Here is a 14,189-nt window from a genome sequence, read left to right as displayed (position 1 = left end):
AAATGAATTATTTTAAATTGTTGTAGGTTAAGTTGCTAACAGAGACTTTTACTGAAATAATGCCTTGGGTAACCCTCTGGTTAACAAAATGCCATCTTAATTCAGGGCTGCTATTGCACTGACTGTGAATTGAATCTCAAATCACCAGAACCAAGGGCTCTTGAAATACCAAATTTTAGGTAATTTTTCTAATTGTTTTGGTTTTGCAATGTTTTTTTCCCTTGTGGTTTAGATTTTGCAATTTTTTTCCTTGCTGTTTTTGCCACCTTTGGTGTTGCAAATGGGTCACAAATACAAAAGTGGTTCCAAAAGAACATCGTTTTGTTGCTTCTTTTTAAAGGAGGGAATATACTTAGGTACAAATGCCACCAGGGCTGTTTTTCTCCAAGTGAACAAGCTTAACCATTAATGCATAAAATGTTCATGGTTTGTGTAAATGTACAGCTTTATCTGTGTAAGTGACAAAAGAGGGGGGACATTTTTGCCATCTTTACCCATTCTGGGCATACAGCCAAAGAAGTGATAAGAGCTGGTTTGTTTTTAAACAGAAGCAGTTTTAACTTTTGTTTTAGCTACAAATGAAGTGAGTTGTAAGTTCTTAGCTTTGTTAACATCTGGAAAGTTTAACTTTAATTTTTGTAACATCTAATTAAGTAAAATTTATAAATTCCAATTTTGAGATAAGGAATTTGCACACCTTAAAATATAACCAAGAACCTTTTTCTTTTTCCTTAAGCATAAACTAAGATAATTTTTCTTTGTAATTATGATTCTATGAACAAATGTTCGATCCTAGGCATAATTGGTTCATAAAAGAGGGATTATGTTGTGATAAATGGGCCTACGAATGTACTCTAATTGTGAGCTCAACTGTACAAAGTATGTGAAAGATCATAACATGTCCAAATAACCTATAATAAAAAATGTTGATAGGAAAAAGTACAAAAAGGAGAAAGAAAAATTGAATTTGTCGAAACAAAAGGGCCTGTTGATATGGACTATGTAAAATCATGTGTGGTAAAAACAGAAAATGTGGAACTAGAAATTGATGAACCAAAATTAATGTGTCAGATATTAGCCCTGATGGGTGGACGAAATAACGAGGGGATGAGCTATTCCACCTATCGCTTCCCCCTTTTTTTTTTTTTTTGATCCTTAAAGAAAGAGACTTTGAGGGGCGACAATAAAGAAAAGAGGGAGGCTACTGGAGCAGGCTTCACTATCATGGCTTCCACCCCGCACTGTTTCCTGAGGTCTCAGACTTTCTTGGTTCTGATCCTGAGATGTTGTGATCAGGTGTCCACCCCACACAGGCCTGGTAGGGGCTAAGGGGGCGAGGTAGGCCTATTAAGTCCACAGGCTGCACCTGGAGGAAAAGCAAGGGAGTAGGGATTGACTGCAGGCAGGCTCAGCTGGGCAGGAAGAGGCCCCACTGGAACTCCCTGTCCAACACACACTAGGAGACAACAGCAATACTTTCTCTCATACATGCTAGGACCCCACTGATATGTCCTTTCTCAAACATGCTAGGGGTCCCACTCAACCACCATGTCTCACAGATGCTGGGACCTCACTGGAACATTCAGTCCAATATATGCCAGGACCGCACAGAAATGCTCTGCTCCACACACGCTAGTGTCTCACTGCAACGCGTTGTCCCACAAATGCTAGAGGTCTCACTGGAACACAGTGTCCCAAACATGTTAGGACCCCTCTGGCCCCAATGTAATGCCCTGTCCCACACATGTTAGGGATGCCACTGGAACCATCCTGTTCCACAGATCCTTTCCCCAAAGCACCTCCAGCTGCTAGGAGTCTCTGTGGATGTGCATATACTATCAGCAGGCCAGGAAGGTGATGGAGAGAAGCTCCAACCCTCTTCACCTTAGAAGGTATGCAAGAGAGGAACTCTCCTGCTGCAGACCTCCTAATGTCTGCAGCAAATTAATGGCTTTCCTGAGGACCTTACAGGGCACCTTACAGGTATACAGCAGCTAAGACAATCACTCCATGAGTTCATGTAGTGTACAGTGACTAAGGCAAGGTCTTCTGTCCTTACCGCAGTCTATGATTCAGTGAAAGCCACTTATACATTCAGCGTGGCCTGGGGATAATCTACAGCACAGATACTTGATTTTCATAATTGAAAAGCAATTTCCACCAAAGCAGCCAAAGGCAATGGACTGTGTCCCTTTTCAACACTTTTGGCTGTATGGCTGATAAAACAAAGACATTGCAAACACTTCTTTTGTAATAGGGCAAGTATTTTATGTTTGGTTGTTTCTTACTCACCTTACCCTCAAAAATAATTGAAAACTTTTGTTCAGATTTTCCATATAAAATAATCACCTGATTATTTCATAGACTGAGCAAAGACTGAGCCTGGAACATTTTGGCCCCAAATCTGAACATTTTGGAAAGTTCTTATGGCAGCGATACTCAGCCAAATTAATGATCAACATTACCCAAAAGAGCCACAGTAGTGTGAATTCATTGTTTCATTTACTATTGTACCATTCATATGTGAATAGTATGACAGAGGAAATAGTTTTTGTATTATATATTATTCTCACGGCAAATATATTAATAACTTAGTGCAAGTTAATAACTTAATTGGTTAATAACATCGTAAAAGCACTGTGATTGGTTAATGATTAAATCATACAGTGTTTTAATATCACATGCTACAAAGAGCCACAGGAGAGACATTAAAAAGCCACCTGCAGCTCGCAAGCCGCAGTCTAAGTATCACTGTCTTAGGGTGATACTCAGCCCTATTCATGGGCCAGCACTAGGTGTAGGCCCCACTACCCTGCCAGTAAAACCTTATTTTGAGGGCTTCAGTGGGACTTAAGTGGTGCCATGCTGGCCCCTGTACAGGTATGAGATGTCAGGTGTGGCCTAGGTTTTTGGCTGTCCCCAGGCAAAGAGGTGTGGATTTAGACCGAGGCCTTATGCCAGTTCCTATGGAGGAGTATGGGGTTGTGGGGCCTGGGCCTCATGCTGGGCCCTGTACAGGGGTTAGGAGTCTGGGCCTTATGCCAGGTCCTGCACAGTTCGGTGGAACCTATGCTTCTTGCTTGGCCCTGCACAGAGGTGAGGGTTCAGGTAATGCCTCTGCCTCAGGCTGGTCCCCTGCACAGGGCTGAATTTGACCATATGTGACTGAAGAGCAAGGATGAGAATGGAAATTGTTATGTTGTCATTTATTATAAGATAATTTGTTACTGATTTACTGATTTTTCAGGTTTCCTAGTGCCCTGGGGCTCAGACTCCCATCTTCCATCTCCCCTTCAGCCTGACCACTTTTAGCTGAGGCTTCTGGCCCAGTAGCACTTTCAGCTCCCATTTTTTATGACCAAATCTAACACTGGGGATCAAGTGTCCCCATAATAATTGTTGTGAATTGGTACTGTACCAAAAGGGTAGCTGGTCTCATGAGATGGGCTGGGGAGGAACCTGCTTCTCTCCAGCTTACCCTTCATTTCTCTCCTTTTCCATCAAGCTCCCCCCTGGCTCCCCACCTAAACCTGGTCACTTAAATCATTAAATTAAACTAGGAATTGTAACAAAGCTTCTTTTATGCTTATCCAGGGCTGCTCAGCACTGTGTGGTGATGCTTCCCCTGAGAAGCCCTAGTTTTGGCACCCCTACTGCAGAAAGACTTCCTGGGGAAACCACAATTTCAACCAGTTCAATCAGCAATATTAGGAAAGTGGCTTGTTATTTGGAATAGTGTTTCATGTAGGCGCTGAAGTCCGAGTTGCATCAAGACTTACAAGTTTAGAGTAAGGTTGTGGCTGTACCTACATCACGCTTTACAGAGCTTGTGGGGATTCTACTGCCCTTCCCAGGCAGGAATGGGCAAGTGGCAGAGGAGTGGGTGGACAGCTGAGCTGATGTGATGGCTGACACACTGGGGACCTCCTCAGCTAAATGCATGAGCTGCCCAGTGCTTGAACCAAGACTCTGTCAGTAGGGGCTGTAACAACTCACATCCTCTATGACTCAGATCACAGGAGCAACCACAGGGTTACACTGGCATGGAGGGGCAAGTAATCTGTACCAAGTAAAAGGCTGGCACAAATTACTTCTACCCTGGAGCAAGCGGGAACCAGGCACTGAATCATGACTCTGACTTACAGATAGGGGTCTGGTCCTAAGGCAGTGAGCTTTAAATGTACAAAAATAAAGGCAAAGCTAAACTGTTTACGTCTAAATTAAATGGACTCTGTTTTACCCAACAATGCTTAAATTTTTAACTAACGTATCAAAGAATCATAGAATATCAGGGTTGGAAGAGACCTCAAGAGGTTATCTAGTCCAACCCCAACTAAATCATCCCAGCCAGGGCTTTGTCACACTAGGCCTTAAAAACCTCTAAGGATGGAGATTCCACCAGCTCCCTAGGTAACCCATTCCAGTGTTTCTCCACCCTCCTAGCGAAACAGTTTCTCCTAATATCCCCCACTGCAACTTGAGACCATTGCTCCTTGTTCTGCCATCTGCCACCACCGAGAACAGCCGAGCTCCATCCTCTTTGGAACCAGATCATTAATGAATATGTTGAACATAAGAACTTAAGAATGGCCATACTGGGTCAGACCAAAGGCCCATCCAGCCCAGTATCCTGTCTGCCGACAGTGGCCAATGCCAGGTGCCCCAGCGGGAGTGAACCTAACAGGTAATGATCAAGTGATCTCTCTCCTGCCATCCATCTCCACCCCCTGACAAACAGAGGCTAGGGACCCCATTCCTTACTCATCCTGGCTAATAGCCGTTAACGGTCTTAACCTCCATGAATTTATCTTGTTCTCTTTTAAACCCTGTTACAGTCCTAGCATTCACAACTGCCCCAGGCAAGGAGTTCCACAGATTGACTGTGCACTGTGTGACGAAGAACTTCCTTTTATTTGTTTTAAACCTGCTGCCCATTAATTTCATTTGGTGGCCCCTAGTTCTTATACTATGGGAACAAGTAAATAACTTTTCCTTATTCACTTTCTTCACACTACTCATGATTTTATAGACCTCTATCATATCCCCCTTAGTCTCCTCTTTTCCAAGCTGAAAGTCCTAGCCTCTTTAATCTCTCCTCATATGGGACCCATTCCAAACCCCTAATCATTTTCGTTGCCCTTCTCTGAACCTTTTCTAATGCCAGTATATCTTTTTGAGATGAGGAGACCACATCTGTACACAGTATTCAAGATGTGGGCGTACCATGGATTTATATAAGGGCAATAAGATACTCTCCATCTTATTCTCTATCCCTTTTTTAATGTATCCTAATATCCCGTTTGCTTTTCTGACTGCCGCTGCACACTGCGTGGACTCTTCAGAGAACTATCCACGATGATGCTAAGATCTCTTTCCTGATTAGTTGTAGCTAAATTAGCCCCCATCATATTGTATGTATAGTTGGGGTTATTTTTTCCAATGTGCATTACTTTACATTTATCCACATTAAATTTCATTTGCCATTTTGTTGCCCAATCACTTAGTTTTGTGAGATCTTTTTGAAGTTCTTCACAGTCTGCTTTGGTCTTAACTATCTTGAGCAGTTTCGTATTGTCTGCAAACTTTGCCACTTCACTGTTTACTCCTTTCTCCAGATCATTTCTGAATAAGTTGAATAGGATTGGTCCTAGGACTGACCCTTGGGGAACACCACTAGTTACCCCTCTCCATTCTGAAAATTTACCACTTATTCCTACACTTTGTTCCCTGTCTTTTAACCAGTCCTCAATCCATGAAATGATCTTCCCTCTTATCCCATGACAACTTAATTTACTTAAGAGCCTTTGGGGAGGGACCTTGTCAAAGGCTTTCTGGAAATCTAAGTACACTATATCCACTGGATCCCCCTTGTCCACATGTTTGTTGATCCCCTCAAAGAACTCTAATAGATTAGTAAGACATGATCTCCCTTTACAGAAACCATGTTGACTTTTGCCAACAATTTATGTTCTTCTATGTGTCTTACAATTTTATTCTTTGCTATTGTTTCAACTAATTTGCTCAGTTCTGATATTAGACTTACCAGTCTGTAATTGCTGGGATGACCTCTAGAGCCCTTTTTAAATATTGGCGTTACATTAGCTATCTTCCAGTCATTGGGTACAGAAGCTGATTTAAAAGACAAGTTACAAACCATAGTTAATAGTTCCGCAATTTCACAGAACAAAACATTGTAGAACAGTATTGTATCAAACTTCAGCACAAGGACTGTAAAGTAGCTCACCAGCCATAATTACAGCAAGCCAGGCTAATCAACAACTATGGTAAATCCACAATCTAACTCTTAATTTGTTGATTTACACCAAGATGGGATGGTCCAGCCACTCAGAGTTTACACTGTCCGAGTTAATTTTATCCTACATAGCAGGTCCCTTTTGTTTAACAAATACTTAAAACAAAAAGTTAGTTCCACATTATGTAATTTATTTTTAAGCAATTTTTTTTTAACCATCTGGGGAATTAATTGAGAAAAACAATGGTAAAAACCCAGTCATTGTTACTGAGTGAAGTACTCACAAGTTAGGAAAGGCCATAATCTTAACCCTTCCCCTTGGGGTGCATGCATCTTTATGATGCAGTCATTAAGCACATGATCAAGCACTATTGTTTCTGCCTCACTCCTGCCTCTCTCTATATGCAGGGTGAATGGTGCACAGTAAAGGAGCAGGACTCATGTGGAATCACACCTCATTTTGGGTCAAACTCTGAGAAAATTCGTTTCCTCCAACATGAAAAGTGGCAGGAGGGAATGTTTTATGAAGAAACCTCCACAAGGACTCTTTTTCAGAAAGTATCCCATAGCATGCCATTGGAGGGAATGGGATCTGGCACTCCACGGTAGATGCCAATAAGCACATCCTGAAATGTGGTGGATGCATTGGGTACCATATGGACCACCAGATTGTCCAGGGCCATCTACATGGAAGTCTTGTGTCCTTTCACGGGATCTAACCCTCGTGAAACCCTCCCCAGGCAGCACAGATCCATTCAACATATGCTACCAGAGACCTTCAACCCCTAACACCAGCCTGGAGACTCCTGGGGCCCAACAAGAGAGCCACAGAAGACTTAAACCAGCCTAAAGGTGTGCTGATTTTCTGGATAACTTCTCTGGAGGCTGGAAGGAGACATATTGTAATACCAAAGCACAAGGAGCTCTTGAAGAGATCACAGAGGATTTATGAAAGAAGAACCACTATAGTTTTTCATGTTTTAGATTATTTCAGAACTTAAATGTCCTTATAATGGAGGACATAGTCTGAGCCAGTTCACTAAGCACTGGAGAGAGACAGGAAAGCAATGCAAATCTTCTAATGTTGAAATGCAGGGCTAAGCCAAGGAGCATAGCAAACAGGAGTGAGACCTGAGATGAGCAGTGTGTGGTTTCTTTATTCCAAATGTCTTTTCCTCAAACTCTTATTTCTTTCAGAATTCCAGCCAGAGCAGTTTGAATTACCCCGTACAGATAACATTGGGCATAATTTAGTTCCATTTTTGGTTACTGAATCCTTCTTTAAAAAGGTCATTATTCATAAGTATTCACCAAATACTCTGGATGAATTATTTTCAGACTATTGACTAATCACAAACTGTTCATTTCAACTATTTGTCCTTTGTTTTATGTGGTTGGTCATCTAAATCACACAGTATTGTTTCTGTTCCTGTTTGGATGAGTGAAACTTTTTAAAAAGAAGAATGAGTAGCGCTCAGTGAATAATGAATCACAAACTTTCTGACATGACTTTTCAGATGAGAAGTCCTTCATACTAAATTGTGTGAAAATTTTAGGATTTGCACACAATTTCTAAAACACCAAGCAGTGCCTGAATATTAATGAAAAATGGAAATCATGAGCCCAAAAGTCATCACAAACCAAACTCAGCACTTTTAGTTGCAAAAATATTTGTAAATCAATTGGTTTAATATCAGTCAACTCTGTTCAAAACCCTGCTTTCTTCTTCAAATGAAATAATAGAAATGTTTTTGTTTATTCAGAAGAAATGACATGCATCGACTCCTGGGAGTACCTGATCTATGCAGAGGACTTTACACACACCTGTTTATCAGTTGCTGAATTCCCAAATGTCTGCCGAATACCAGTCTGCAAGATATTAGAGATTCCTTCCATACTGAATCGCTGCATAGAAGAGAAAAGCATCTGATTTACGCAGTGCTAGAGGGGATACAATAAAGCTTTACAAATTTATGAATGGTCCAAGGAAGGCAAATTGGGCACTTCTATTTCCCATGATACAAGAACAATGGGACACAAGAATGAAACTTAAAGTTGACAAATTTAAAACTTGTAAAAGGAAACACAATCCAATGGTTGGAAGCTGAAGCTAGACAAATTCAAACTGGAAATAACACGTACATTTTTAACAGTGAGGATAATTAACCACTGGAACAGTTTACTAATGGGCATCTAGATTCTCTACTACTAACAACTTTTAAATCATATTTGGATGTTTTTCTAAAAGCTGCTCTAGGAATTGTTTTGGGGAAGTTCTATGGCCTGTGTTATACTAGATAATAACTAGTACGTGTTACACTAGACAATCACAACGGTCCCTTCTGGCTTTGGAATCTATAAAATATATTTTTACACAATGCGCAATTAACCTATGGAATCATCGCCACAACATATAACTGACATCAAAAGACTAGCAAAGTTAAAAAAAGGACTGGGTATTCCAGAGTTGCAATAGATAAGGTTAAAAATTAGAATGTTTATAAATCCTCATATTTCAGGGTATAAGTTGACATCTAACTGAGTGGTCAGGAATGAACTTATCCCTTTGTGTAGGTTATTCCATAAGTACCTATTTTGGGGTGTATTGCACCTCTTTTGGAAGAAGCTGGTACTAGCTACTGTTAGAGGGAGGATATAGAACTACTTTGACTCTTGGTCTGATTCAGTCTGGCAATGCCTTTGTTTCTGTATTCTGCAGGCCAAGGCCATGTCTACACAACAAAGTCCGGGTGATACAAGGTATGTCAGCATGCAGCTGCCACAGTTAGCGTATTGCTTTTGCTTGTACATACTTGGCTGCCTGCACTGGCATTTTGCATGCTCTCTAGGAGTATTTATATCCATGCAAAGGGCAGTGCACCGTGAGTAGATATCCCAGTACGCCAGTGTGACCCTAACAGCATCCCAGTGCAAGAGGACCAGCGGTCACTGGTATCTGTTAGTGAGTTTCAGATCATCTGACCTGTTCAGTGTACCCCAATTCACTAATGCCATAATCTGTCAAAAGGCAGCATGGAAAATATCAATATAAAGCAATAACACACTGATTATTAATATTCTTGCATGGTGTAGGTATGGAAAATGCCCAAATGGACCATACCGATATGAAGGAAATGTGGAACTAAACTGTGTTTATCAGACAAATCTGGGGAATTGGATAAACAAGTTTCTCTCAGAAAAAGGACAGACCAACGTCTCCAGCCAAGTGTCAGAGAATCAACTGACAATCACATGTCAAGTGGACATTCATTTCACTTTAGCAAACACTGGTGGGGGAAAAAGCCAGCATGGAATCTCCTTCATCAGCAGACTCCATGCCACCTTCCTCACAGTTTGAATGAACTTTACTTTGGGGGTAACCTTCAGAAGAATCCATTTCAAAGGTTCACTGGACTATAAAAGACAGGTACAAAGAACCCCAAGTTATCATTCACCTAAGAAGACAAAGGAACAGAGAACTTTGGACTTTGTAGAAAATCCTGACAAAGGGGGAGGAATATCCTTCCACCTTGCTGGGAAGTGGTTTGGGAAGAATCTTACCTTGAATCAGGAGTGTAGTATTGTTAAATCTTAATATCTAGAAAGCATTTTTCACTTTGATTTGCTTATACCATTTATAAGTCTATTCTTTATACTTGATCTCACCTGAAATCCTATTTCCTTTTGTTAATACACTTGTTTTACTTTTAATCTAAACCAATCCAGTGCCGTTTGAACTGGAGTGATTATTAACTCCAGTCAAAGTGGTAAGCTATGCAGTTTGTCTCTTTAGAGGAGCAAATGAACCATAGTATCCCTCTGAATGGTCCAGCAAAGGGCTGGATGTTGCAGATCACATGGTTTGGGGAAAAATCCAGAGTGAGTGATGTTGGGGTCTTCTTGCCAGGTGAAACCAAGGCTGCTGGAGGCCAGAGTGTTGCTGTGGTGCAAGAAGCAGGCTGCTGGAGTCAGAGTTGTTGGTCCAGAGAGGCTTATCACACACAGACAGTGCATGTTTGTATGCTGGCTGGAAGCTACAGCAGCAGAGCATTTTACAAGGCACTGAGGATTATAAAGCAGGTGATGACAACCCCTCAATGGTCTGGATTGCACCCCACAATGTTACAGCCACATGCCGCCATCCAGCACAGTGCCTTCTGGGAAGTTTTTGCACTGTGTTGCGGGGTAAAATGAGTTACACAGGTAACTCTGGGAAATTGGGGTCAAGCTCCCATCATGCAACTTTTTCCATTCCATAATGCCATCACTTTCCCATGATTTTCACACCTTTGTTAAGATCCCACAAGCCTGCATAGCACTGTTCAGTGTCCACCATCTTTGACAGAAGCATGGACCTGACACAGTTCTGAAATATTCTCACGAGCGTTGCAAATACAGGTGTCATAAATATAAAGGGAAGGGTAAACCCCTTTGAAATCCCTCCTGGCCAGGGGAAAGCTCCTCTCACCTGTAAAGGGTTAAGAAGCTAAAGGTAACCTCGCTGGCACCTGACCAAAATGACCAATGAGGAGACAAGATACTTTCAAAAGCTGGGAGGAGGGAGAGAAACAAAGGGTCTGTGTCTGTCTATATGCTGGTCTTTACCGGGGATAGACCAGGAATGGAGTCTTAGAACTTTTAGTAAGTAATCTAGCTAGGTATGTGTTAGATTATGATTTCTTTAAATGGCTGAGAAAAGAATTGTGCTGAATAGAATAACTATTTCTGTCTGTGTATCTTTTTTGTAACTTAAGGTTTTGCCTAGAGGGGTTCTCTATGTTTTTGAATCTAATTACCCTGTAAGATATCTACCATCCTGATTTTACAGGGGGGATTTCTTTATTTCTATTTACTTCTATTTTTTATTAAAAGTCTTCTTGTAAAGAACTGAATGCTTTTTCATTGTTCTCAGATCCAAGGGTTTGGGTCTGTGGTCACCTATGCAAATTGGTGAGGCTTTTTATCCAACATTTCCCAGGAAAGGCGGGGGGTGCAAGTGTTGGGAGGATTGTTCATTGTTCTTAAGATCCAAGGGTCTGGGTCTGTAGTCACCTAGGCAAATTGGTGAGGATTGGTGAGGATACAATTTGCCTAGGTGACTACAGACCCAGACCCTTGGATCTTAAGAACAATGAACAATCCTCCCAACACTTGCACCCCCCGCCTTTCCTGGGAAATGTTGGATAAAAAGCCTCACCAATTTGCATAGGTGACCACAGACCCAAACCCTTGGATCTGAGAACAATGAAAAAGCATTCAGTTCTTTACAAGAAGACTTTTAATAAAAAATAGAAGTAAATAGAAATAAAGAAATCCCCCCTGTAAAATCAGGATGGTAGATATCTTACAGGGTAATTAGATTCAAAAACATAGAGAACCCCTCTAGGCAAAACCTTAAGTTACAAAAAAGATACACAGACAGAAATAGTTATTCTATTCAGCACAATTCTTTTCTCAGCCATTTAAAGAAATCATAATCTAACACATACCTAGCTAGATTACTTACTAAAAGTTCTAAGACTCCATTCCTGGTCTATCCCCGGTAAAGACCAGCATATAGACAGACACAGACCCTTTGTTTCTCTCCCTCCTCCCAGCTTTTGAAAGTATCTTGTCTCCTCATTGGTCATTTTGGTCAGGTGCCAGTGAGGTTACCTTTAGCTTCTTAACCCTTTACAGGTGAGAGGAGCTTTCCCCTGGCCAGGAGGGATTTCAAAGGGGTTTACCCTTCCCTTTATATTTATGACAACAGGACACAAGATTCTCCAAAATTATCAGGAAACACTACAGCAGTGGAGGGCATGATGATTTCTTCAAGGACAGATTGCGAAAGGACACAGCAAAAAACAATTCAAGGTTCTTAGCGGCATTCATAGAGCAGCTTCACACTGTGGAGCAATACTTCTGGGCCTGAGAAACAAGCACCTACTGGTGGTATCACCTCATAATGCAGGTTTGGGATGATGAGCAGTCAGAACTTTCAGATGCAAAAGGCCACATTCCAGGATCTGTGCCTGAGATCACCCCAGCCCTACAGCACATAGACACCAGAATGAGAATTGCGTTGACAGTTGAGAAGCAAGTGGTGATCATAGTCTAGAAGCTTGCAATGCCGGATTGCTACCTCTCAGAGGGAAGTCATTCTGGAGTTGGAAAATCCACAGTGCGGGGCATTGTCATGCAGTTCTGTAGGACCATTAATCACGTCCTGCTATTCAGGACTGCAACTCTCAGGCTATGTCTACACTGGCAATGGAATGACAAAACTTTTGTCTTTTAGAGGTGTTAAACCCCCTGCCCTGAAAGACAAAAGTTTTGCTGCAGCAAGTCCCCAGAAAAATCATGGAGCATGTCCTCAAGGAATCAATTCTGAAGCACTTAGAGGAGAGGAAAGTGATCAGGAACAGTCAGCATGGATTCACCAAGGGAAAGTCATGCCCGACTAATCTAATTACCTTCTATGATGAGATAACTCGTTCTGTGGATGAAGGGAAAGCAGTGGACGTGTTATTCCTTGACTTTAGCAAAGCTTTTGACACGGTCTCCCACAGTATTCTTGCCAGCAAGTTAAAGAAGTATGGGCTGGATGGATGCACTACAAGGTGGGTAGAAAGTTGACTAGATTGTCGAGCTCAACGGGTAGTGATCAATGGCTCCATGTCTAGCTGGCAGCCGGTATCTAGCAGAGTGCCCCAAGGGTCGGTCCTCGGGCCGGTTTTGTTCAATATCTTCATTAATGATCTGGAGGATGGTGTGGATTGCACTCTCAGCAAGTTTGCGGGTGACAGTAAACTGGGAGGAGTGGTAGATATGGTGGAGGGCAGGGATAGGATACAGAGGGCCCTAGACAAATTGGAGGATTGGGCCAAAAGAAATCTGATGAGGTTCAACAAGGACAAGTGCAGAGTCCTGCACTTAGGACGGAAGAATCACATGCACCGCTACAGACTAGGGACTGAATGGCTAGGCAGCAGTTCTGCAGAAAAGGACCTAGGGGTGACAGTGGACGAGAAGCTGGATATGAGTCAACAGTATGCCCTTGTTGCCAAGAAGGCCAATGGCATTTTGGGGTGTATAAATAGGGGCACTGCCAGCAGATCGAGGGACGTGATCGTTCCCCTCTATTCGACATTGGTGAGGCCTCATCTGGAGTACTGTGTCGAGTTTTGGGCCCCACACTACAAGAAGGATGTGGAGAAACTGGAGAGAGTCCAGCGAAGGGCAACAAAAATGATTAGGGGTCTGGAACACATGACTTATGAGGAGAGGCTGAGGGAGCTGGGATTGTTTAGCCTGCAGAAGAGAAGAATGAGGGGGGATTTGATAGCTGCTTTTAACTACCTGAAAGGTGGATCCAAAGAGGATGGATCTAGACTATTCTCAGTGACAGCAGATGACAGGACAAGGAGTAATGGTCTCAAGTTGCAGTGGGGGAGATTTAGGTTGGATATTAGGAAAAACCTTTTCACTAGGAGGGTGGTGAAACACTGGAATGCGTTGCCTAGGGAGGTGGTGGAATCTCCTTCCTTAGATATTTTTAAGGTCAGGCTTGACAAAGCCCTGGCTGGGATGATTTAGTTGGGGATTGGTCCTGCTCTGGGCAGGGGGTTGGACTAGTGAGGTCCCTTCCAACTCTGATATTCTATGATTCTATGATTCTAAGTGGCAGTGTGAACAGAGCGTTGTCAGCAGGAGCGCTCTCCTGCCGACAATGTGAATGCCACTCGCTGGGGGTAGAAGTTTTTTGTCGGCAGGAGAGCCGACAAACAGCAGCTATACCGCACGACTTCTAGCAGCACAGCTTTGGTGACACAGCCATGTCGCTAAAAGCTGTGTCATATAAACGTCGCCTCAGCAATATGCAGAACATAGTGGACTGATTTGCAACAGTGTGGTTCCTGAACTGTGGTGGAGCAATGGACAGCACACATATATA

General features: G+C 42.3%; 1 protein-coding gene across 5 annotated transcripts in view; it reads right to left on the bottom strand.

Moving 5' to 3' along the window:
• FEZ1 (fasciculation and elongation protein zeta 1) overlaps positions 1-14,189 on the bottom strand; it is a 162,735-nt gene that overhangs the window by 31,364 nt on the left and 117,182 nt on the right. For all 5 annotated transcript variants that reach the window (XM_084612072.1, XM_084612071.1, XM_084612069.1 and 2 more), the window contains one exon: positions 8,078-8,158. In XM_084612072.1, coding sequence (XP_084468198.1) covers positions 8,078-8,158 — 81 coding nt within the window. The remainder of the gene's footprint in view (positions 1-8,077; positions 8,159-14,189) is intronic.

Source organism: Lepidochelys olivacea (genome assembly GCF_965140295.1).
Source record: "Lepidochelys olivacea isolate rLepOli2 genome assembly, chromosome: 22".
In the NCBI taxonomy this organism is placed as follows: domain Eukaryota; kingdom Metazoa; phylum Chordata; order Testudines; family Cheloniidae; genus Lepidochelys; species Lepidochelys olivacea.
The sequence above is the reverse complement of the archived record's forward strand: the minus strand, read 5'-3'. Positions and strand labels throughout refer to the sequence as shown.